This window comes from Patagioenas fasciata, chromosome 3 (genome assembly GCF_037038585.1).
Source record: "Patagioenas fasciata isolate bPatFas1 chromosome 3, bPatFas1.hap1, whole genome shotgun sequence".
NCBI classification, from domain to species: domain Eukaryota; kingdom Metazoa; phylum Chordata; class Aves; order Columbiformes; family Columbidae; genus Patagioenas; species Patagioenas fasciata.
The window spans coordinates 33,160,427-33,188,094 of record NC_092522.1 but is presented as its reverse complement, the minus strand read 5'-3'; the positions used below and the strand labels follow the sequence as shown (position 1 = coordinate 33,188,094).

Below are 27,668 nucleotides of genomic sequence, written 5' to 3'. Positions count from 1 at the left end.
GATAAGGTGCCTTTTCTCTGAGCGCTGTGGGAAGGAAAAAAGACTATTTGGATCCAAGAGCGCTTAAATGCTGAAAGAAAAGACACTGATAAATTTAAAATTCTCAAAGTTATCTTTAGGACAGCAGCAGAGGGACTTTCGCTATAAATATTGCTAAGGCTATTTGCCATCTCTAAACAATGACGTACACTGCATACACACTTGCATACAGACAACATGTTAGTTCAAAAATAGAATAAAACCTCCCCTTTAAAGGAAGTATTTAAATACTGTAATTTTTTAACCAAAAGGGAATAATATAATTATGTAGACCAAATATGATATTACTGGCAGTCAGAAGATCTTGTTAAATATTTTCCTACGGTAAATTTTTGCTACCTGACGTATTTGTTATATAAAACATTACCTTTCATTAACAAAAATACACAAGCAATTTAATAATAAACTTCGAAAAAGTAACCCTCAAAATATATTAGTCCACCAATAGCAATCCTAGTAATTGACGCCTAATTTAAAAGTGTCAATGGCTCTTAAAACACCAGTTGCAATCTCTTACTAATTTAACATTACAGCTTAATTTCTTGTTCTAATCTCATCTAATTTACCCTTCTTATTTCCTTGCTTCTGGATATGCTAGGTTTGCCACCCAATGAGTTTATTTCACTAGTCATTCACTTTTAGCAGTAAAACCAAACTATTTGAGAGGAATAATCTCCCTGCAAATCCAACACAGGATAAAGAGCTCTTATTTATCGAGCATTTTGTGCCTTGAATTGAAGCATTATTGCGAAGAGTGAGCAATAAACAAAAACACCTCAGGGGCCTGGGAGGAGCAATGTAACCAATTACATTTAATTAAATCAAAGGATGGGAGCCCTAGGGTTGAATGAGCTGAAGAACAAATTTGCATTAACACCTAGCAGCCAAACAAGTAGTTCTTGGTTCAGTCTGGAAGTAGAATTGTTGCCGTCTATTCTCTGCACTGAAGGGGGGCCATTAGCTAAATTCTTAGGAATTGTTTGTCCACTGATGAGGGGCTGCCTTCTCAACATTTAACCTCGTCACACATGAAAATTGCCTACTAAAATAAACAGCTTCTCCTGAAACCTAACAAACAAACATTACTAGATGACTCACAAGTTTGCAATTCTCTGACACCTTTGTTCAAAGCCAACAAAGACAACAATGGCAGGGCTCTCACACCTGAGAGAAGTGGAGACCCTCTGAGCCCCATTTGGGTGGTGAAGAGGGGGTGGGGAGGGGAGAAGAAGTGGGAAGAATTAGTTAATCTGAGCACAATGAATTCTATAAATTGAAACATACAGGATAATGACTACCTACAGCACTTGAAGAACGGATGCAAACATTGAGCCTTCGGTATAATGAGAAGGCTTCCTAACACCAAAGTAATTACCGGGGCAATGCACCTCAAGCCTTGTGTCCGATGTTCAGAGCAGGGGGGAGAGATCGTGGAAGTCTGAGAAGAGCAGGGATGGAAATGAAAAAACACGAGTATAAAAATGATGGAGAAATTGAGAGCAATGAAATACAGAAATGTCAGGAGTCCACAGCTCCGCGTTTTCCAAACTATGATTCTGTGGGGGAAAGCAGGAGGGAAAGACGACAAATGTCTAATCAGTTATAAACTGCTCTTTCTTGAATGTTCATTGCACAGTCACACTAAAAGACAGAGTTTACATGTAAAGAGGGTGATTTTTTTCTGAAGGTGTCTATGAAGCATTTGATAGAGTAGCAGTGGCCAGAATTCTTTTTTTCATTATTTGAGAGACATATTTTCAGGGATTTATAAGTATAATAATTTCAAATAATTGGAGATTTAAACTCATTGTCCCATACCTCATCCCAGACACAAAGTATACCTTAATCTACATCCCCCAAAAGCATAAATTAGTTTATCCATTTTAGGTTATACAACAAATGAAAAGGAAACTAATGGTTTCAAAACACTTCGCTCTAAACCTCAAGCTAAAAGGTCGAATTATTAAAATAATTTTTTAGGCAATCAGTGTTCATTGTGCCCTAAAACTGCAATAGCCAAGATTCTCATTTTGAAAAATACTGAACATGCGTACATAATATTTTCTTAGCTCTTGTTCCTTGAATATTAAGATGGAGAGTACAGAGAACAATAAAAGACTTGTAGTGGCCTCCATGCTTTGATCTCAGTCTTTTCAGGAAGTTAGCTGTTCCACTCTTGACCTATTAATTTTATTGCTTTGGAAAAAATTAAACTGCAGTCTTACTAAGCAAAATGGCCATATAAAAATATAATTTTATTCTTACCACGCAAACTTGCTGCATGTATTTATTCATAGTTACATTTGCCTCTCATGATGACAAAACAAAATAATGTTTTACTGCCCTTTCATACACTGTTAAACCCCAAAAGTTAAAAGAGCTCTAATAGCTCGTTTCTAACAAGGTATAGAAGTTGGTTTATGTTTTCATCTTGTTAACTGAGGCAGAATCCAGCTGAAAGTAAATCGGCAAACTTTGTTGCAGAACAAACATCTATTATCGGTGTGCTTTCAGACTACACCTACTTCAGTCTAACCAATTCAACAACTGAAATAAGCAGTTCCTCTTCTGGACATAAACAGCAACCTTATTCTGTCGTATCTAGTGATAATGACAGTATATGGAGTGTGAGATAGGTTTGTTAATCTGAAAAAATCCCCAAACACAACAATCATTCCCAGGGCGGACTAGTTTTTCTGTTAGATCAATCAACTGATCCAACTGACTGGAATAAAAAGCTTTAGAGCCAAAATAAGGCATAGCAATGGAAGTAGATGATCGAGCATTGGGAGCAACCCAAGATAAAACAGGACTACCTGCTTAAAGCAGCAGCAGCAAGCTGCTAGTTCAGCATAGCCTATGGTGCAACGATACCAGTTAAGTGTCTAGCTTACCATCTACAAGCACCTTAACTTAGATATGTTTCTCAACAGATCAGAAGTCAATTATCTGAAAGCTGAAGTTAACTGAGTACAGAAGCTCTAATATGTTCTGGAGGTTGCCTTCCTGTTTTGGTTTAGAATCTGCTTATCTAACAAATACTAAAACCACACCAAGACAAAACACAGGCTTCCACATGTATAATCCTCACTTGCATTAATCCACACTCCTTTAAAGAACAAAAAAAGAAAGCAAACCTCTTATTCTAATTCTGTATTTGCACCTTTATGGATAGGCTTCTCTGGAGATCACTGTTACCACTTTCTCCTCAAGGTCACTACAGACCTGACACATTTCCCAAGTCTTGGCCATGACTCCTGCAGCAAGGGTGTGTAAGGGGAGGTAGAATAAGAGTAGTTGTGGAACAGTAAGTAGACTATGGGAGAGTAGAGGCAATGGGACAATGAAAGATGAAGATCTGGAATAAAATCCCCTAGGTTACATAATACTTGCACCTTCCAGCATGTTTAAAACGAGAAAGATCAAACAATGCTGTATGTACATGAAAACAGTTGTGTTTGGGTTGGGTTTTTTTAAAGGTCATGGATGTCATGTTAATTAAAATGAATACGGATAGGTTAAAGGTGTAGCATTTACAGAAAAAATATCCTTTACTGGTGATTTCTCTAATTACACCAAGTTCATTAATGAACGAAGCCACTAAATGGTAAGACTCTGTGAAATTACTGACCATTCCTGGATGTCCGAAAGTTTGACATGGAGCCTTCTAGCCATTCACTACTGCAGTACTGAATCTTTTCTACCTATACACAGTATAGGTTCTGAAACAAAGTCTCCATAGATACATAAAACAGTGAGTACTTGCTTTCTGGACTGCTATAGTGCCCTGTCTCTGAACATGGCTCTTGCTCTGCTAAGAAATTCTCTGGAGTCAGGTAAGTCAGGATTCTTTTTAGATGGAAAGAATGAAAGTGGAACAGCGAGGAAGACAAGAAGTGTGGCAAAACCAGTGTGACAAGTGATTGCAGGCAGAAGAAATGGTGGAATAAAGGAAGAAAGTGATACATGGTTTACATAAATTAACTTACCTGCTGATGAGCAGTACAAATTCAACCTGCATCCCAAATCCCCACATATCACAGATCTACTGCTAGAAGCACAATTGAGGTTTTACGTTAGTCCGGCCACAAAGTTGGGAGAGGTGGTGTCAGGACTGTTTCCAAACAATTGCTAACTGCTCTTGAAGATCTGCTACAAAAGATACTTTCTGAAATGAATACATGTTAAATTTGCAGCAAGCTCTTGAGGGCAATATTAGTTCTACAATTTCAAATGTTAATCCCATTTATCCTCTTTGAAAACATACTACTTGTTTTAGTGTACTTCCATTTATTAAAAACACATTTTCCTCAAAAGCATCCAATACGGGGGGGTGTATGTTCATTCTAGTTTTGAGGTCAATGTACTACTCATTTGCAGTGACAATTTATGCTTTTCCTGTCTCAGTCTTTTTTATATATACTATTTTCAAATCTGTTGTGCTCGAATGTTCTCCAAAAACAGTTACTTCAATTTGAATTCATTATGTCTGTTTTGATATATTTCTGTTTGACTCAGTGGAAAACTGAGATGTACTGCCTAATTACATGTTTGCTTTATAATTCTAATTAAATTGTTAATTAATTGATATCAGCATCCTTTAAACAAGACTCATAGCAGTGACAAAAGTAACATAGGCACTTTACACAGAGCAAGAGACAACAATCTGAAACGCCACTGTGCAAAATATAGTTTGAATAGATAACTAAAATTTTCCACTCCAAGACACTTCGTACTGGTATTCAACTGTGTCTACCACTGCATGTCTGACATTACGTTCTTGATGCACTTAAATCCGAAAAAAATAAATTTTACAGTACAATTTCAAAACAATGTACAGATCTTAAGTGAATACAAATTTTCTATGTCTTTACACATGGTAAATGATAGTAAATAGTGACAAACTAAAGCACTTTAATTCAAAATAGCTAAAAAACATCCACTTAAAAAGATGTTAATTAACCCTGCAGGGTACATACAGGATTTGAAATGAGTCCAAACAATGTCCAGCTTAATGCTAAGAACTTATAAAATGAGCTATCAGGGCCTATTAGTGCATTGTAATGGCTTAGATACTTGAAGAAGTGACCCTAAAATCTTTATTCTGACCCGACTTTCAGAAATGGGGCAGAAGATTGACCTTCACACAATATAATCAGCAAAGGATCTAAAAAATGTATCTCTCTGTTATGTGAAACCACAGTTTTATTTACTCAGGCATGTTCACTTAGGAGTTAAGGTCCACTCAAGCATCATTTCAGGGTTAAAGGTTATAGCATAAAGCCATTATGTTTTCAAGCAGAGTAGCATGCTACCATTTGGCTTGCAGTAATATCACAATCAGATGTTACCTCTTCAGCTTGGCCCAGTGGTGAGTTTAAGACCCTGGCATATACATTGTAAAATAGACTCGTACTTTCTGCAAGTCATTCAAACTGCACTTGCTAAACTTTAGATTGGTGAATATTTTGTCTATGCTATTATCTACAGACACAGTTTCAAAAAGGTTTATAATCGTGAACCTGTTTATATAATATGTTTATATAATAATTAGCTTGATTCTATGTTCAATATACAATCAATGTACAGAAGAAAAAAAATCAATATTTGGCTTTCAGGTTCAGTTTCACAATGAGGTCAATGTTTTTGTTTCAGAAAACTGAATAAAGTAACTTTAAAAGTAGCTACAAGTACAATAACGACTTCTAAAGTAATCATTCAACACTTGTTTAAAATTCCTTGTTCACCAGGTCCTAGAATTCATTACATACCTATTGCAAATGAAGAACATTTCTTGATCAAGAGCTTAGTAAATTAAGGCTTTGTGCAAGAATAAAGTCTAAGCTTGATCACAAGAGAAGCAGTCTTTGTAAGACTATTCACAACAACAAATGAAGTTTGTTAAACTGATGACATTTAGACTACATACAATAAATCAGAAAATGCTTACAGGTTCAGCAACACCTACGCAGTGTGCTAACAAGGTAGGGTTTTAAATATTTGTATTTCATGCCTCTTATAGAGATGGCATAGGTTGTACATACATTTATCTTCTGAAATACAATACTCAACCTATGCATGTTTTGAGGTTAGGTAGATCTTGAGGAAACCAGATAGCAACACTATATTTTGCTGCTTTTCAGAATTTGATTATTACACGAGTAAGCCAGAAGTTAGAAGAACAACTTTTTTTTTTTTTTTAACAACAGGTTTTTTTGGTAACTTTGTAACAAAAGGTACAAAAACTAGATGCTTCCTCAAACAAGAGAATCTTGATTTCAGTTATTCTTTGGACTCACAGGGATATTGAAATGCACCACCAACTCCTATCCTACCATACACTAGTAATGTCTATCAAAATATAAATATATATTTTAAAACTTAATAGCATTATGAATCGTGGGATGATTCAGAGTGTAAGGGTTAGCCATACATATGAAGACAGAGAGTACTTTCAAAAATATGATTGTTTCTGGGTAAGTTTTCTGCAAAAGCACGCCAGTTATCTCAGCAAGTGCTACATGGTGACATGAAGGACTGTTGGGTTTGTGATCTGAAGTCTATGCATAAAAATGTTATAGCACAAATTTGTATACAAAATTACAACAAGCATTTCCGTTAAACTAAGATCAAGGTTATCAAATAAAATACGTGATTTAGTAAATGACAAAATTAATTAGGAAACGCCGCTACACCCCAAGCACAGCTGTCCTGCTGCCTGGCTTAGGGAGCAACATGTAACTAACTATTGCCACATATCATACTTCACAGAGGAGCGCTGCTTCCCTATAGTTCACAGAACTAAAGGCCAGCATTCACTTAATGATAAAATAATAAATATCTACACTTCAGTTAAATACAGCCCCATTTCTTACCTTCTGAATTTACCTTTCAATAGACCAGGCTTCTCTAGACTTTGACTTCAAAGCTGTATGCAGGCGACCAGAACGCATTGCCTGCTTCTCAGCGTCTCACTCCCTCTGAACGATGTCTCACCAGTTACCCCACACAGAACCATAAGCATTCCTCGGCCCCACAGTCCTTGCTGACTGTGTCCCTCACAACATGGGGTGCTGTCCCTGGGGACAGACACGAGTCAGAAAGAGACTTTCTTTAGATGAAGCCCTGAGGCACAGAAAGAAGAAAAACATCTGCAAACTCTCGAGAGTCCCAAGCACCTAGAACCTCATTTTTCGAGTATTTGACATTTATGCCTCAGCTGTCGAAACCACCATTTCAGCTGTGATTTGCTTCTGCAGAGCAGACCGTAGGGTTTCAGAAAAACAACCACCGAGCCCACCAGCAGAAAACCCCTGGCAGGCAGAGGATGAGAATCTGTTCTCCAAACAAGCAACTGCATGGACCGTGAAATCCCCATTTACACAGGCAACCCTAAAATAGTGGTGCAGGTTGTAGAGCCAAGGACTCAAAGCTAAAGCATACCTCTGCGGGGTTTTTTGAGGTAAAAAATAAACATCAAAAATCCCATCATCTGGAATACTGGTTCCTCCATAGGTTGTTAGCAGGATTGCAACTTTCAGACTAGCTCAGCTTCTTTATGATTAGACAAATAAAGTAAATGAAAACATTGCAGCAGTCTACACAGAGAAGATGTTAAAAAAAAAAAATGAGAGACTTATTTCACCTGAACAGTCAGAGGACGAGGCTTGCTGTTTGTCCCACTCCCTCCTCTGATCATCTGCTCTTAGGATCAGAAAGCAATATGGATTCTTTCCCCACATTTAGGCTATGAAGTCTTGTGGTAGAACAAAATTATTTAAAGATCAAACAATTGTAGCAGTATCTGCCACTGTCCTTCAAATTGCTAAAAATATATGTATGGAATCTACAAATATCTAAAAATTAATATATCTACAAAATATTAAATATATGAATAAGAAAGCAGTAACATATATTAAGCGTTACCTGTATTACTTTTCTTTTTTGGAATGGTACTTTTGGAATATCAAGTATTAAACTTGTTTCATTGTCTATTTCTATGCTATCCAACATTCAAATTCCCAATTTAAAAAGAGGAGGAAGAGTAAAATTTGCTACTCATTTCTATGCCAAGTTTCAATTATCATGCTCCTTATTATTCAGCACTGAAAACATTTCAATAGTTACCAGATTCTCACCTCATTCAAATTAAAATAATTTTTCGGGGTTTTTTTTAATCAATTTTAGAGAGAAGACAGTGTTTCTTATTCATTTGACAAGGCTGACGAAGACAATGAGATTCTTTATGTTACTAAGGTAAGTCAAATTTGACTTGTACTAAAAACAATTGAAAAAATATGACAGCAATTCAAAAGCTGACAATGCTTTCAAACATTTGGGAAAAGATGGCACATTGCAGCCCTAGTTTCATCATCTTACAATATTTATGTCACCAATAAGATCCTGTTTCAGGCAGGGTCAAAGTAAACTGTCAGGCAAAATAAAACTTTGACAATATCTTATTAAAAAACCCCTATTCAAAATCCAGGATTTCTTCTTACATATAATGCGAACATATATAGATAATTATATATCTAATAATTATATATACCTATACATACACACACATTAAAAAGCCCATGTCAATTAGACTAATTTACTTAAAAATCACAGGATAATCTCCTCTGAGCAGTATGTGCATATTTCTCATTTTGGAATAAGAAACATTTTGCAATTACAAATCAAATCCCTACATTTAAATGCTCATATTTGTAAAAGGATCTTAAAGAATATAATTGGATTCATCATTTCCACAATTCTAGTGATTTCTTTTTGACAGTTCACGCTCAACGATTACAACAGTTTTACAGAGCTCTTTAAATGCCAAACATAGACAATTCTGGATAGTCTAAAAAAAAAATGCAAAGCAACAATTCATATATTAAAGCACAGAATTTTCATTAATTGTTCTCACTCATTAGCAGTTCAGTCTGATTCTCAATCAGCCTTACAGGCTTTTCTGGTATAACATCTTCCTTTCTATTAGGTTGTCACTTATTCTAATGAACAGTAAAAAGTGTGGCTGTGTACCTTAACACCAAATATTTACCATATCATTTTCAGAAGAGTACATAAGCAGAATCCTCAAAAGAAAATGCTATAGTAATTATAAGGAAATACATATTTGAAGTAATGAGAATCATAACAGATTTAAAGCATTCAGATTATCTATTTTTGTCTGAAATTATCTATATTGTTGCACTGAATGTACTGTCAAAAAAACTATTTGGAATTTTGCATTATATATGTTGATCGTTATCATAATCACTTTTGCCTGCCAAAAGGAAGTGTGAGGTATTATAACTTCTGGAGGTTAACACAGGAGACATGCAACTGGCTGCTACATTACGCAAACATTTACATAGTAAAGTATTTATCAGAACAAAGATTGCAATGAACAGTCTCTGCTAACTAGTTAATCTTGAATCTGTATTTAATATCACTACTATAAATTTTTTTCAGTGCTAGATATGATAGTGTGTTTCTAATCCTGGAACTGGAAAATGCAATGGAAATGGGAACGATAAATACTTTTTTTTTTCTCAGGTGCTTTCAAAATACGGAAAATAATTCAAAAGGAAGTTTATCTGAGCAAACAGCAGGTATTAACTGGAGAGCTTCCAAGAGTTGTCCATCTCTCCCTTGATTCATACGACCCTAGTTTCTTAGTGTATACCTGTTGTTTTGTTTTTTTTTTCCTTAAAATTACGATAAATTCAAAATCAGTATATTTTATTGTCCCTTTAGAAACTAGTGTAGAGATCTTTACTTTTAAATGCCAAACCTGTATGACTATTCTATTCCTGTGTATCTTTAGGCACTTTGTTGGTTCTATTGGTTTTGTGTAGCTATGCAACCTCAAAAGGCAGCTTCAAACCATTGGAGAATGTTCCCTTTTGCTACCACTACCATTTAAACATAACTACTTTAAAGTCAAGGCTTACAAACCTGTTTTCATTTTAATGCCCAACTTTCAGAATGAGTAAAAATTCTGTTTCTTCATGAAAGAGGCCTCGAAATTCCTAAAGTGTGCCTACATACAACAAAAGAAAATTAAATTGCTGCGTGTATTTGTCCCTAAACATGCATAAGTCCTCTAACTTGGCAGCTATACCTCAGAGTTTCTTTATAAAAAGCAATATAAACTCTGTTTTACTAAATCTAAATACAGATCAAGAAAGTGAGAAATGTCCTACCACAAAAACAAAACAAAACAAAACAAAACAAAAACCAGCCAACCAACCAAAAACCACATTCATCACAAGCTTCAGCTCATACCTTAGACCCATGGATTTTCAACCTTTTCCAACGATCATAATTAAACCAAAGGCTGATGCAACAAAATCAGTCCTTGTTATTAAACTCTCCCCTTTCCCCAATATTTGATATAAATAGTTGATTTTTTTATTTTGGCACTTTCTCACAGCTCTACGTTTGAAAGCAACGCTTACTAATGTCAGCTGGCAAAGAGAGAAACGTTACAATTCATAAATACCAACAGTTCACTGCTGCTTACTAAATAACTGCACTAGTCCAATGAAAACCAAACAACCAAAAACTACCCACAAAAATATTTTCTGAGACAACTTATGATTAAAACATCTTCCTCTCTTACTTTAACCTAGGAAATAATGTTAGAAGTGACTCAGATCTACCTGTCAGTAACTAAGCCTCTCCCCACGAGAGATATTCAGCTGAACACCCCTTCCTCATGAGGAATTTATAATGGTTAGTTTTGAAAAGAAAATGTAATGCATGATTTTAAAGCAGATTATGGTTGTGGACAAAATTATCAAATTAATCCTTAGTAGTAATAAAAAAACCTCTGTTTGGCTGGCTAAGCTCATTTTTAGCAGAGTCTTTAACCACACAAACAAAAGGAAATAATATTTTCTACTTTGGGATTGCCCAATTAATAAATACAACTACAAATTGCCTCAAATTGCCACAATTTCGAAATGAGAACCAAAATACAGCCAACATAAGGATCCTGTATATGAGCTGCTTGGCTACATTATGTTTTATTATGAAGACATGTTATAACCTCTAGACTTCTGTCTGAAAACAAATAAATGCTACATAAAATCTGCAGCTGCCACATGAGGGTTGTTTTTTTTTAAAAAAAAAAAAAAGTGATTCCTTCCATGCTTTTTGACAGACATGGCTGAAGCATCTTAATAAAGGAAAGGATTTAAGACTGTGAATGCATCAGGTTAGGAACAGAATCACTGAGTCACGAATCACAGAATGGTTGGGGTTGGAAGGGACCTCTGGATATCATCTCGTCCAACACACCTGCTTAAGCAGGTTCGCCAGAGCAGATCACACAGGAATGTGTCCAGGCGGGTCTTGAATGTCTCCAGAGAAGGAGACTCCACAACCCCCCTGGGCAGCCTGTTCCAGGGCTCTGGCACCCTCAAGGTAAAGAAGTTTCTCCTCATATTCAGATGGAACTGCCTGTGGTTCAGTCTGTGCCCATTGCCCCTCATCCTATCACTGGGCACCACTGAATGGAGTCTGGTCCCATCCTCTTGACATCCACCCCTGAGATATTTATAAGCATTCATGAGATCCCCTCTCAGAATTCTCTTCTCCAGGCTGAACAGACCCAGCTCTCTCAGCCTCTCCTCATAAGAAAGGTGCTCTAGACCCTGCATCATCTTCATAGCCCGCCACTGGACTCCCTCCAGTAATTCCTTGTCCTTCTTAAACTGGGGAGCCCAGAATTGGACACAGTACTGCACATGCGGCCTCACCGGGGCAGAGCAGAGGGGGAGGATCACGTCCAAAGAGAGGGAGAGTTAACGACACACAAATGTTGGAGTGCCGCCTGTGGCAAATTCCAGCCCATACCACTATGTGTGTAGAAATGCCTCCTTACCTGAAGGAAGATTAAATTTTATTGCCAGGGCATCTAAAGTTCAGTTCAGCGATGCCCAAGTCCTTCGCTTTAGATAACCCAAATGGGTAGCATTTAAAATGAGCAAGTACTCCTGAAAATGTAGTACAGCACAATTTAACAAAGAGCCTATGAGGAACCTACATGTGGGAGAGGTGAGAAGTCAGGTCTGCTCATGGCCTTCATCATGCCTTCATCACTGGAAGTTGTCTTGGGTCTGTCTCCCTTTTCTACCCCGTTAACAGCTCTGCAACAAATCTAGAGGCTTGTGACACTTCCTACCCATAAAATGGATCTAATATTTATTTCAGAGATGTGATATTTTAGATTAGTTAATATAGAAAAACTGCTTTGGTGAGTATAGTGCAATATGTACCTGATATAAAACACATATTCAAAACACTGATTTAAAATATTGGAATTGGCCCAAATTTGAAGGGAAACTAAAATTAGATTGGAAAAATATCTAGATAGTGAAACGCACATTCAGTAAGCACTAGTGTATAAAAGGCTCAATTTTAGTTTTAACATGCTCAAATTTAGTTTTAATTCTGCATATGACCTGCAGATTTTCCTTTCTCTGGTGCAAGAAGCACAAACACATTCAAGTACTTCCAAAGTACCAAAAAAGCCCCCTCCCAGTCTTCCCCCCCAAAAAACCCAAACACCCAAGCAACAAACCAAATAAGCAAACAAACCACAACAGCAAAAAAAAAAAATTGTCTTGCATTACTTTACATTCCATCACATTTACAGAACCCTGGGACATGGGAGGTAGAGGATATTAGAGTAGAGGGCTATTACAATCCTATTTTAATTTTTGCTAGACTACCAAACATGTCACAAAACCAGTACACATCTCAGTGTAGCTGGAGTTCTCCTTCAGACAAAACAGTGCATAGAAACTTAGATACAATACATCTGTAGTACAAATTATTAAAACAATGGCTTTCAGGAAGTGAATGAAACTATAAGACAAAAAGTCATCAGGCAACTTTCAGTGCAGAAGACAATGTATTCTATGATCAAGTGTAATATTTCATTCGATTCATCCTCTCTCTCATCTTCACATAATGAAAAACTCAAGAAAGATTCATGTTTTTCATTCCTTTGTTGCATATTCCATGATAAAGTATAACAACAAAAAATAAATTACTTGGTTTAATTTAAAAAAACTATTCGCCAGAGCAACTATATAAGAGGCTTGTGTAGAGGGTAGAAGCAGTAGATGTCTTATAGCAAAACTTTAGAAAGTCTTTCGATAATTTCTTGAGAAACGCAGTCTAAAAATTTGGTGAAGACAGGTACAGAGCCGATAAAGAAAACAGACTCCGGAGAACAATTCTCAATTGTAAAAGCAGGTGATTTTATCAGGTGGAGTTTCCATAAATGCCTACAGCAGACTGTGCTCTGTTCAGTGTCTTTACTGATCATCTAGATGGAAGGAATTTGCTTATAAAATTAGCAAGATATCAATTTAGGAAGTCCAGTATGTTGAAAGATAGACTTCAAAGGACAAAAGCAATGAAGTGGGAGAAGTCTGGAAACAGAGGAAGAAGTTCAACAGGGACAAGTAGTAGGTATTGCACTTAGGTAAGAATAATCTGCTACTTAAATACACAATCAGCAATAACTGATCCCTTCTGAAGAGGACCAGGATCTTATGGCAAGTTAAAAGCTTAACATGAATCAGAGTCCTGCTGTTGTAAGAAAGGAAAATACAATATTTGGGTTACAGGCAGTAAAATACAAAATCACCTGGTTTACTTAGCATTATGAAGGTCTCAACTGGACTATTGTCCCCAGTTTTGACAAACACTCTTAAAGAAAGATAGAAACCAAATGTATAGAGTCTAGAGAAAAGTCAGAATCTAGCAAAAAGTGTAGCTTAAGAAGAAATTATAGATTCGGCTTGCTCAACATATGGAAAATAATATATAAGCAAGGACATGTGATGACTTCAAATACCTAAAAAGTTATTACAAAAGAAAATTTCATTTTTGCCAATGAGCAAAACAATAATAAATTTAAGCTTTAGTAAAAAAGACTACCATTAGATATCAGGAGATATTTTCTATCAGTAAGGAGAGTAGATATCAAATCACCATCACTAGAACCAGTATGTTCCGAATCTCTTTTTATGGGCTAGTCACTCAAGTCCTTTGCATGTGGGCTGCGGTCTCAATTTAAAACCACAGGACTGCGCCTCCAGTAATTAGTACAAACATACAGTTGCACACATGTTCCTCATACATTTTCCATTTACCAAACCACTTGTACAGGAGGCTCTCTTAATCCATCAGGTTTACCAAATATTAGCTCTTTAAACTTCAGGAGTAATGCCTTGACTATTTCTTTCCACGTTATTGAAAATATTTTGAAAAATTATTAAAAATTCTATTCAACTGTACTGAGACACAGTCCCTCACAGCATCCTCACAGCTAAACTGAGGAGGTGTGGTCTAGACAATAGAGTAGTGAGGTGGGTTGCAAACTGGCTTAAAGAGAGAAGCCAGAGAGTGGTGGTCAATGGTGCGGAGTCCAGTTGGAGGCCAGTATCTAGTGGAGTGCCTCAGGGGTCAGTACTGGGGCCAATATTATTCAATATATTCATTAACGATTTAGACGAGGGAATTGAGTGTACTATCAGCAAGTTTGCTGATGACACTAAGCTGGGAGGAGTGGCTGACACACCAGAAGGCTGTGCTGCCATCCAGCGGGACCTGGACAGGCTGGAGAGTTGGGCGGGGGATAACCTGATGGAATTTAACAAGGGAAAGTAGAGTCTTGCATCTGGGCAGGAACAACCCCAGGTTCCAGTATAGGTTGGAGAATGACCTATTAGAGAGCAGTGTAGGGGAAAGGGACCTGGGGGTCCTGGTGGACAACAGGATGACCATGAGCCAGCACTGTGCCCTTGTGGCCAGGAAGGCCAATGGCATCCTTGGGTGTATTACGAGGGGGGTGGTCAGTAGATCGAGAGAGGTCCTCCTTCCCCTCTACTCCGCCCTGGTGAGACCACATCTGGAATATTGTGTCCAGTTCTGGGCCCCTCAGTTCCAGAAGGACAGGGAACTGCTGGAGAGGGTCCAGCGTAGGGCAACAAAGATGATTAAGGGAGTGGAGCACCTCCCTTATGAAGAAAGGCTGAGGGAGCTGGGGCTCTTTAGTTTGGAGAAGAGGAGACTGAGGGGTGACCTTACTAATGTTTATAAATATATAAAGGGTGAGTGCCACGAGGATGGAGTCAGGCTCTTCTCAGTGGCAAACAATGATAGGACAAGGGGCAATGGGATCAAGCTGGAACACAAGAGGTTCCACTTAAATTTGAGAAAGAACTTCTTCTCAGTGAGGGTGACAGAGCACTGGAACAGGCTACCCAGGGAGGTTGTGGAGTCTCCTTCCCTGGAGACATTCAAAGCCTGCCTGGACACATTCCTGCGTGACCTCACCTAGGCGTTCCTGCTCCAGCAGGGGGATTGGACTAGGTGATCTTTTGAGGTCCCTTCCAATCCCAAACATACTGTGATACTGTGTGATATTGTGAGACTCACTAAGAGTATTTAATTTGTCAAGTTAAGTACATTAATAATAGCACTACATTGGATTTTCATCTGTTCACTGATACGGAGGTTCATTTTCATCATATTTTTCAGTCAGAACTATCATGAGATAAAAAAATTTTAAATGGATATATTTTTCAGCAAAGGTTTCAAATTATAACTTCCAGAAATATTTTACTCAAAATACTTTTGTTTGATGCAATTCTGTGAATTAAGTTGAAACCTTTCACCCCAACATTTTAAAAAGATGACGAGTTCACCCATTTGAACATGGTTTTTAAAATTAAATACTGTGCAGCTTTTTAAAAGATCTCTAAAAAGACTTGAAACAGAACTAAAATAACATGCAAGTTATGCCTAACATTTGTATGGAGAAAACGAAGAACAGGGACTGCCCCAGCTACTTCCACAGTACAGCCACTCATGGACCATATTACAATACAGAGAAATGCCTTATCTGACATGTAAATTCGATCCCACCAGCAACTTGGCATGGTAGCAAACAGAAGTTAGCTACTCAAGGATATACTCCAAGCATGGCATTTCTTGAGCATTCTTTGCATCTCATGTCTGGACTTTTGTGGAGAGCAATGCTGAAAGCATAGCTAGAACATGGTGGGTAAAGGGAATGGTGAAAACAAGATGAACAATTACAAAGAAACATGCAAGTTTCACCCAAACTGCAACAACCTAGTTCACATGAAGCTAAATGCAACTCATTTGAAACTATTTATTCCAATTATGCTCAAATTTGAAATCTTTTAAGAGAAAACTCCATGATGCATTAAAAGACTAAGCCTAATCAATAGCATAGTACATCTTAAAGGGACGCTTACCATTGTTATCTTACTCTATCTCTATTAAAAAGATGATTAAGAGAAGTTATCTAATGTAAAAGCCATTAATTAATTAAAATAATTCACAGTCTTTTCCTTCCACCAATCTAATGTAAGGTGTTACACCCTATCTTCAAATTCTTTTGAATATTTTAAACAAAAGGTCCAAATTCTCATGACAATCCATTTAGAATACACAGAATACTTCCAAAAAAGCTTCAGCTTATAGAAGGTCAACACCAGTGCATAAAGTCATACTAGCACAAGTAGTCCACTTAGAAACATGCTTATGCCAGCAATTTCTATAAAGGTTAAGACAGCAGATCTGATGCAAAAATCCAGCTCATCAGAGTGCCAAGGTACAAAACACTGCTGAGCAACACAGAAAAGTAACTGCAGTTGCTCTAATAGATTCATATATTTTTACCAAAAGGTTTCATTGGAATAGCCTGAACAGGCGAAGCAATTGTAACAAAAACTTCAAACTGACCGAGGAAGAAAAAGGGTCCAGAGAAGAGCTCAGCTGGGCTTCTCCACCTCCCAGTTCCCTGAGCTGGTGCCATGTTTGAAAGTATAGACACAGGGTCAGGTTACGTTGGAATATATTGCAGAAAAAAAAAAAATACTTTAGAGAAAACAGATCCCTGATCACAGCTATGATTATTCTTTTCACATATAGGCTCCTGATGAATAGAAGATTTTAGTTAGTGGGGAAAGGCAGGAGGTTGCAGGACAGTATTTAAAACAAACAAAGCACTGACATTCCATCAGAGAACAGTTTCATAAACTGGTAGCAAGAGTAATTTAAAAGGTACCTGCTTCTCCCCATATACTTATTTTCTGCTCCATTCCGTAAGCTTTATGCCAGTTATGTCAATGTGACTGCTTGGGATGATGCTGTAAACTGAATCAGTGAAGTGAATTGAATGGGGGAGGGGAGGGAGGAAACAGCTGTTTTTTCTTAACCCTCATCACAAAATGTTTCATTTAAAACGAAGCCTCATAGTGAATAGTAAATTGTAGGTATCATAAATACAATATTTCATTCAAAACGACATGTATCGTTGCTATCCAAACACTCTTCCAGTCAATTTATTTTTTGTTGAAGACTTTTTCAAGAGGGTGTGGGGTTCTGACACGGTAAACAATTTCAAGCTGCCACACCGGTGGAATGAGAGAAGGCTCAGAAGACAACGAGTGGCAGTTTCTTCAGGTGAGAACACCCACTGATGCACAGAGAGGCAGGATGCATATTGAAGCCGGTACGCTTTTCACTGCAGAAAACAAGACATTCCATCTAAAAAATAGGAGGAAACGTCCACAGCAGCAACCAAAAAAAGCAGTCTGCTCCCTTGTTGACTCTAAGTAATGTCACACGAAATACAGGAGCACCTCTGCTGCCATAAAGGATGCCATCCCATGCTTTTCCCCAGGCAGCTTGAAGGCATCTGTCCCTTCCAGGCACCACCAATCAGTAGCTGCCAATACCCCTCCATAGAGGAGCTCAGGTACCTTTGAGTCACGCAGAGTGAGCTCTGAAGAAACAAGCGGCTCTCTGAACACGTCCTCATGTACCCCTCACCTTCCAGTTATTTGAGAGGAAGAGAGAAAGAAGGAAAGGTTCTTTGGTTTAAAGCAGAATTTTTTAAAAATAAATTTTAAGAAGGAGTTACAAATTACCAGCACAATTTTCAAATTAATACAATCTGGAAAAAAAAAAACAAGTGAAAACTAAAAGGAGAATATTTTTTTTTTTTAAGGTGGACTTGAAATTTAAGAAAAATCCTTCCCTTGTTTTCATTAAAAATATTATATGAAGGGGCAGAAATATTTTCCAATTTAGCTCGCTCATTTGAGGGGGGGAATACATTAAAAAAAAAAAAAAAAAAAACAAAAGCACAAAAACCTCCTATATAAAACTTGTTGCAGAGACTTCAATTTCTAAAAGTAAAATCAGCACAAACAAAAACTGTTCTAAAGATGGTGATCAGGTGTTTCATAATAGTAGCTATATCAAGACACTGTTTTCAGGAAACTGTGTGACATTTTCCAGCAATAAATCATATATTAAAAAAAAAAAAAATCAAGTAAACTACTGAATATACAATGCTACTTTTTCTGGATTTCACACAGATTATGTGTTTTCCTCTATAAACAGAGGCAATAGAATGTAAAGCTATCATATTTACAGCTGCTCCAAACTGAAAGCTTAGATCTTTGCAGGATCTACTTGCCTACAGGAGCAAAAAGTTTGGAATATGTGCCTGGGTAGGTCTGTAACTGTAGCACCCTCTGCTGCTTTTTTAGTTCCAAAACATGTAATTGTACACTCAGCCAAGCAGGAAATAAAACGAATATGTATTGAACATCTTGTTTCTTGAAAAAGTTATTAACTAATGCTACGTGCAGTTTACAAGAAAATGTTTTGCTATTACTTATATTACTTATAGTATATTTGCAATTTTATACTACTTGAGCACTTTAGAATATCTAGTTTCTGTGTTAACTTGAGATAGATACTAGGTAAAAATCCCCAAACAATGCTGTATTTCACTCCTTAAAATTCTCCTTTACAGACACTGTAGCTTGCTTAGATCAGTGGCCATTAGCAAAGAGGCTTATATTTTGGCCCTTGATCATTTCCCTTAATTTAAATGTATATATCATTTTAAATGACTACGGCAGGGATATAATTATACAAGCATTTCGGTCATAGCTGCATTCTCCCACTAGGAAGGCAGGGGAAGGTGACACTCTGAAAAGCTCATTCTTGCAGAATTCTCCTTGCTTTTTGGACAGTCTATTGCAGAAAATATTTTTCTTCAGCAAGGATGAGCATGGCATGTGGCTCCTGGAGCCAGGTGATGCTGTCCCACAGTGGCACCACTGAACTGTCTGTCTTGGATCCAGCGGTTCTTTTAAAAGACTATCTCAGGACCAGAGATGGTCTCAGGATGCAACATCTTTTTAACAGATGCCATACTGTTGTCTAAAATGAACAGACTGATGCTTTTCTTCACTCTAGCCCTCTTTTCCCTGCCTTTTGTTTATCCATAGAATTAAAACTGAATGAAGTGCATTTGGCATTGCATCCTGTCTGTGTGAAGAATTCATTCAGAGTTTCCATATGGAAACTGTTCTCTCACACAGGATGAACAGGAGAGAGGGAAAAAAAAAAAATACATACTTTTCTGGGAATGGGAAAACCAATTGTAATTTGCAGTGTGAATCTTCATTAACAGTAGCAATCCTACAATGAAAACGCATCTTCAGAAATCTTTCTTAAAAAGACAGAAAACAAGTGTAGGTATCAAGTTTGAACACGACATCGTGCAGAGGCAACTTCCAGAGTTAACTCTTGGGACTCTGCAATGCACCATCTACAGCTACTGCAGCTGGCTCCGCTTTTGTCCTGAAGTCTTACTGGTGTAAGGCAGCACTTTTGGAAGCAGTCACAAGTATTCCTCAAAAAGCTGCTTATTGATATTTTATATAATGCTGCCAGCTAGTGGCACATCTTGTACTGAGTTGATATCTACCGGAAGTGTAAAAACACTGCTATTAGCTAAAGTCTGCTCTACCACTCTTCTTTTGATGGCGGATGGTGATGTGGCTGTTAAACACCATAAGCAGAAAGATCAAAAAGTTAAACAAAAAGACCAGAGAAATGCCCCCTGAAAGAGCTTGTTTTAAACAAAGGTATTGAGGAACTCTGCCAGAAGAAACAAAAAACTACCCCCAAAACCACACAAACCATGTTGTTTGAAGCAAATTAGTACATTTAACAAGGATGTCATTTGCAACATATTGTAGTTTTTACAAAATCTACTCTGTTTAACGCACAACTATTGCATAATCTAATGATCTCTAGCAAAACATTAACCTTCTTGATAAATACTCAGTATGGCAGCCAAAGGAAATACACAGAACACTAAAATATTTAACCTTTTTCTGATAACTCTGCCCAAATCATTTAAGTGATGTTCAGTGCCCAGTAAATAAACTCTGACTATGCAGTGTGTCCTAAAAAGAATATTAGGGTCTATAACTATTCAATGTCTGCCTTCACTCCTTCAGAGCATGCTAGTGTTGATGCATAGATTCAATATTGGCTAGTTCTATTAGTATTAGGTACTAGAAGAAATAATCTCATACTGTTAAAGACCATTTTTTAAATGTTTCCTTTTTTTCAGGGTAGACAATCATTTGATAATATGAAGTTCTTAAAGAACACCACAGGAACTGTAAAAAGTAGTCAACCTAACTGTAGTTAACTCTGGGGGCAGAAGAAGGCAGGTTTACTGCGGACCACTTCCACTGTGGGTTAACACAAAGAGAGCCAAGAAATCCACAGAAAAAGGTCAAAGAGCCAATTCAAATCGAGGGATAACAGTAGTGCACAAAATCAGTCAGGTGTGACACAAATAGCGCAGCTCAATAAACACATGGTTTGGGGAACTTTGCTATGATGGTATGACAGATGCAGCTACTCTGGCTTGGACATTGGGGACATTTACAACATAAAAGTGGTGGCAAAAATGTGTGATTATTACGCTCCAAGCCTGTACTGCATGCTGCCAGAAGATAACTATTTTACAGTTACCCTAACAGAGTATAATCTAAAGTGCTTAGTAAAATGGACATAAATCAGTAATATGTACATCAGTACAGACAGACACAGACACTTAAAAATGGGGAAGCAGTGAATCTTGAAATGACTTATCAAACGCTGTGTCTAATAGAAAGACATGAACCCTCAAAGCAATCCTAAATCCAAAAGGACAAATGTGAATCTTGGTATAAACAGAGAAACAGTAGGAAGAACTACAAATGTCTCACTACTTCTGCGTTAGCACTGGTGTTGTGCCTATTAAAGTCTTGTTCTACCATCTTCAATCAATAAGAAAGTATCTGAAATACTGAAAAAAAGTTAACAGAAGAGCTGACAGCACATCTATCAATAGGAAAGCATAAGAAAACTTTGGCAGAGTAAATTATTTGCATTAACACGAAAATTTGTGTGGATTGATCACAATCTAAGTACTCACACAAAGAATAAAGACTAAGAAATTTGGTTATCATGTTTAACAGAATAAGGTACACTGTCTTGATCCACTATAGGAAACACTTTTAGACAAAAAAAAAAAAATTCTTTGCTGTTCAAAATAAATACCAAAGTTGTTATCTAATGAACTAATATAACAACATTTTTTCTGGATCCAAACCCCAGTTTGGATTTTTTTCCTTTCTTTTTTTCCTATTCTGAGAATACACAACACCAAATCTCTCTAAATTCCTCCCATAATTTAAGCAAAGCATTTTCTGCAGATAGTAAATGTCTTAAATCTGAATGTTTTTATCATCCAGCTCATGATACCTACATCTGTAGCTGATGTCAGCCATAATTACAAATGTGGATTTTCTTTCTCAGCCTTAATATTATTAATTTGAATATTCATATATCCCTTAGATATAACTTTCATTCAGAAACCAGAGAACAAATTTCTCTTTGTCAACAGCTGGAGAACATATCATGAGGTATTTTGTGGCTGGACCATACAACTATCCTCAATGTTCAGAACCGAACGAAAGCTAGGAAATTTTGAAAAGGAGAATACACAGTTTCTGATTATTTTTTTCCTTTCAAAGGCAAAAGTCTATTAAAAAAATTGATCTTTTTGTTAATTAAAAAACAATGCTTATTGAAACATAGCTTTAGAATACTAAGACTGGAGTTTTGAGATGAAACATGTATATTTCAGAACAATTTTTATATAATTGTTTAGATAAAGAGGAAGAGATACGTGCATATTTCTTGAATATCTGGCAAACTTAGAATAAAGTTGGGGGTGTCTCTAACAGTTTGCTTGCTTGAAAGCAAACAAACCAACCTGAAAAATAAGGCAGAATAATCAAACAAGAATTATATGTATATCTCTAAAAATTATATAATAGTAATTACTCATTACATCAAAAGTATTTAAATATTTTTGCTCAGCTTCTTTTCCGTGATCTACCACAATTTTATAATTCAAGTCCATTAATAGAATAGATAATTTTATTAATAAGTATACTGAAGCAGAGCCATACTGGGTCAGACATTGAAGGTCCACTCACAGCTCATTTTGCCTCTCATTAATGCAGCCAGTAACTGATGCTCAGCAAGAGTGAAAGATCAGGACAAGTATATCATCCTACTGGCTCATTAATTCTCCTGACACCCAGCACTTCCTAAGCTGTAAGCAACGTCTCTGTATTTAATAGCCACCGTGACTTTTTCTTGCACCATTTTTTCCCCATTGCTTTTTGAATCCATGTCATGTCCTAGGAGTTCAAAATATTCTGTGAGGAGAAATTTCACAACTTGACTGTGCTTTCTTTGGTTTTTCTATGGTATGAGTTTGCCCTGTCCAAGCCAGAAGTATCAGTTTGCTTCTTATGTTCTTGCACTGTTGTTCCTCAGAGAGACTGATAGAGTTTATTTTCTTCCTAGTAGCGGGTATGGTGCTGTATTTAGATTTAGAATGAGAATAATGTTGATGACATAATGATGTTCTAGTCATTGCTAAGCAGTCAAGGACTTTTCGTCTTCTCATAGTGTCCTGCCAGCAAGAAGGCAGAAAGTGCACAAGAAGCTGGGAGTTTACACAGCCGGGGCAGCTGACCCCAACTGACCAAAGAGCTATTCCATACCATATGATGTACTGCTCAGTATATAAACGTGGGGGAAGCTGGCTGGGGGGGATCCCTGCTCTGGGATGGGAATCAGTCAGCATGTGGTGAGCAATTGCACTGTGCATAATTTGTTTTGTATATTCTATTATTATTATACTATTATCTCTTCCTTTTCTATCCTATTAAACTGTCTTTATCTCAACTCGCTCGTGGGTGAGAATGAGCGAGCAGCTGCGTGGTGCTTGGTTGCCGGCTGGGGTTAAACCACGACAATGGGCTAACCTAATTTTTTGTTCAACCCTGTTCAGCTGCTCTAATGTTTCCACCACAGTCACAGAACCAAAAATAATCTGCACCGGGATGACTTAAGCGTGCATGCACACAAATAACTGTGCCACATAAAAGAGTGTAACATATAAAACATTATGGTGGGTAGATCTGTACCTCTGACCACAGTAATGGTGTTTCTCAGCTAAATGAAATGGTTATTGAGGGCTCATACAGAAATATTTTATATTTATACAATTAGATTTCTATCAACATCGTACTGTATTTAAATGAACAATGACTTACAGACATTCCCTGTGTTGTCAAAACTTGTAAGAACATCTTTAACATTTAATGGTCCATCATTAAATCTGGAAGAAAACATACATAGTGACTTTACCAACACATAAACAATTAAAAAACCCTCAAAACATCTTCCCTCTTCAGAAAAGAGAGTCATTGCACATTTTAACTTTTCACAAATCCCTTTCACAGACAAGTAGCAAACAGGTACCACTGTAGCCACCAGTGGGAAAACAAGGTGACAATCACTAGTTTTCAAAGGTCCCTCACTGAAATATATGAACCAGGAACATGTTTCTTTGAAACTAATACTTCATCAAAATCAAAACATTTCCAAAGAGCAATCATTTTTGTTTAGTTGTAAAGGTCACATATAGAAAGGAAGAATTTTGGTAAAGTGACTTCTTTGAAGAGGAAAAACAAAAGACTATTTTTGAACAGCAGCTGTAGACGCATTCCTATTTTCTCCCACAAAATCAAGAACACTTCATTCAATTAATGTGAACAATGAAACTGATTACTATGTTCAGTGAACTGCATTTTCTTTGGTTTTACATTTGCATAACCCAAGTGAAATAAACATTCAAAACTGGGGATAATTAACTAACTGGCTTTCACATACCAACTGCAAATTTTAGAAAATGGTGAGCAAAACAGCAGCAGAAAGAATATGCACCGAAGTTGAATAAAAATTTGCCTAAGAAGTTTTTTCTAGATGTTATAGATGTCAGGCTAGCTGGATTCACACAAGCAGAAAAGTCAACTAATTTTTTTTTAACTATTTTTAACTATTCCCAGCTAATCCAGGCCCCAAATGAACAAGACAAAAAAATCTTACACTTTACAACAATCAGATCACATAGCTGTTTCACAAACGTAGTTTAAAAAAAAAAAGTATAAAGAATTCAGCAAGGCAGTAAAATCAAAAATACAGTCTTTTAACAACATCTCAAATGTGGCTCTTAGGGTTGTTTAGGAACATGCTAATTTGAAACACTGAAAAAATTCAAGAAATACGACAAATATAGCACATGCAAAATTAGTTCTCATTCTCTCAACTTTGCTTTCCAGAAGGAAGAGTGTTGTAAGAATGGAAAAAACAAACAAACAAAAACAAACAAAACAAACCGAAAAAAACCCTCCACAACCTATTTCCAAATACACTATTTAGAACTTCTGATAAGCATAAGCATTAAAGAGACATTTACATGTTAAATTTTGAGAAGTGCCAAACAGCAACTAGACTAATGCTTAAAAAAAAAAAAAATCAAATGGAAATCAAGTTAACAAACTGAAATGAAGTCATAAACACAGTCAATTAAAGATGTTACAAAAGATTCAAATGGACATTGCAGCTCTTCCCCAAGCTACATAAAAACAAACCAAAAATACATTCCCTAGCTGCAGTGGAAGCCTACAAGAATTCTCATGGATCATGCAGACTCAAAATGCACTTTCTTCTTTTTTTTCACCGAGCTTGTTCTCAGTCAGATTTGACAAATGATGCAACAGAATTAGTTCACAGGAAGTGACCAGAAAGTGGGCAGGACCAGTAGTTCTGCCAACAACAGAGCTGCCCTTTAAACTGTCCCCTGCTGACTCCTTAGCATCCTACAAACTCCACAACCATGCATATGTCTGGCACTGTTAGGGTCTCTTAGACAGCTGGGAACCTCTCATCTTCTAAATGAATGTAAGATAGGAGAGGAGATGCTGAGACAGTGAAGAAATATTTTAATCTTTGTTGGCATGTAGATTAGTCCAAGGATAACATGTTTTGGTTTGTTTTTTCAATCCGTTCAATTTCTTTATGTAGATAGTCCATATATAAAGGAGATTTATCATGCGAATTTCCAAGTGAAGCAAACAAAAGGCAAGGATGAACAATTTAGCAATCTAGTATCTGTGGTTCAACAGAATGCTATGAAGAAAGCAAAACAGAATTAAGTAGAGTGTCCTCCTCTAGAGAAGAATACAATTTATGTACTTCAGGGTCAAAAGGTAGACAAGGATAAAAAAAAGAGAGAGAGAGAAAAATGATACAACCATAGCACTGGCCTTAACATTATCACTAAACCAAATTTCAAGCTGTTTCCAAAATATTGGTTTATACCTGGAGATGAGAGGTAGACAGCTCCAAGTACACCGGTCCAAAGAATAAGCTAAGATTCTGCAGCAGATGCATGCCACACACTTATTGGTTTTGAGGCTGTCCTGAAATATTGGTGATGTTTTATTTAACTCAGTGAATGTTTTTCATCTACACTATTATTTTTGGTACACTTGGTTTTCATTATGGATCAGATTATAAAAGGATCTGATTATAAAACATTCTTTCCATAATTAAAGTAAACACATGCAAATTTCAAACATATTCTGACGTTTATTATTCAGCAGCCAAAGGCATGTGGTGTCTGTGTACAAACAGAACACACCCCAACACTTGCTGTCTTGGCCAGAAGAGGCATTTCGCACCCTTTTCTATTTGCCTGTAACATTCAAAGTCTCTTCCTCTGTCTCAGCAATCTCCGTCTTGCTTTCACAAACATTGTTGATGGCAAGCACATAAGTGAGCCCTAATTTAATGATGAGAAGCATTCAGCCTTTCTGTGAGCGACTTCCCCTTTCTCCTCCAGTCTTCCAGATGCCCACTCCATACTCATCGTTAGTCTGATCAGCTTGTGAAACCTTCACTGAACAAAGGCAGGGACCAAGCTCAGTGTCCTGGAATGAGAGGAGTAGCCAATATCTCAACGGCAATCTGGACAGCAAAGCCACTCTCATTTACCCCAAAAATCACATTTTGGGTCTTAACTATATTACCATTATGGACTATTATAAGACTACTCCACATTAGCAACAATGGATCTTCTAAGGTAAATTAACATGACAGAAAAATACCTGCTGTTGCTGATAAAGGCTAAAGAAGAGGCACTTAAATTCCATTGGTAACCACTTAAGAGTTAGGGAAACCAAACAGAGAAGAATTGAGCAAGTTTTAAGACTGAGGAATGCAACATTCCAACAGCTGTTCTACTTGTGAGAGGCAGAGCTCAGGGAGAAACACTTACAAACATCAATAGCCACGTTTCTCCATTTGGAGCACTGCATTTGTAGAGTCCACAGACAAACTCTGCATCAGCTGCTCCACTACCCTTTTCCCTCATAGATCTGACTTGCAGACTAGAAATTACATCCAGCTGTAAATACAAGTATTCTCTAGCCCCAAATTCTGACATAAATTTCATGCTACTCAGTCCTGCACCCAAACCCCACAGCTTCTAGTTTGGGATCCACTGCTCTGCATATACCCCCTAGCAGTTCTGCAACAGCTGCTGCTTCGCAGTCCCATCAGCTGCTCCTCCATGACCTCGCCCAGAGAAAACTGTCAATACACATCACATCTTCCTTCTGTGAATGCCTGTCACAATCACAGCTTTGCACAGGACACCTAACAAACTGCCCATAAAGAGTTTGTACGCCTTTTGCACTTGAATTATGAAAGTCACGGGAAGGTTCTTCTCTGCCCAGTCCTCCAGCCTATTCAGGTCTCGCTGTATGGCAGCACAGCCTTCTGGTGTGTCAGCCCTTCCACCCAGTTTGGTATCATCAGCAAACTTGCTGAGGGTGCACTCAGTCTCTTCATCCAGGTCTGATGACTGACCCCTGGGAAACCCCACTAACTACAGGCCTCTAACCAGACTCTGCACCATTGATCACAACCGTCTAAGCTCTGCCATCCAGCCAGTTCATGATCCATCTCACCGTGCATTCATCCAGCCCACACTTTCTGAGCTTGCCTATGAGGACGTTGTGAGGGATGGAGTCAAAAGCCTTGCTGAAGTCAAGGTAGACAATGTCCACTGCTCTTCAGTTGTCTACCCAGCCAGTCATACCATCATAGAAGGCTATCAGGTTGGTCAAACATGATTTCCTTTTGGTGAACCCCTGCTGACTACTCCTGATAACCTTCTTTTCCACCACATGCTTGGAGATGACGTCCAGAATGAGATGTTCCATCACCTTTCCAGGGATGGGCGTGAGGTTGACTGGTCTGCAGTTACCTGGGTCTTCCTTCTTGCCCTT

At 37.4% G+C, this 27,668-nt stretch overlaps 1 protein-coding gene across 3 annotated transcripts in view; it reads right to left on the bottom strand.

Moving 5' to 3' along the window:
* CAMKMT (calmodulin-lysine N-methyltransferase) overlaps positions 1–27,668 on the bottom strand; it is a 221,406-nt gene that overhangs the window by 175,866 nt on the left and 17,872 nt on the right. For all 3 annotated transcript variants that reach the window (XR_011738221.1, XM_071806088.1, XM_065833393.2), the window contains exon 3: positions 23,586–23,650. Coding sequence is in view for 2 of the 3 variants with exons in the window: in XM_071806088.1 (XP_071662189.1) it covers positions 23,586–23,650 (65 nt within the window). In the remaining variant the exon portion in view is untranslated. The remainder of the gene's footprint in view (positions 1–23,585; positions 23,651–27,668) is intronic.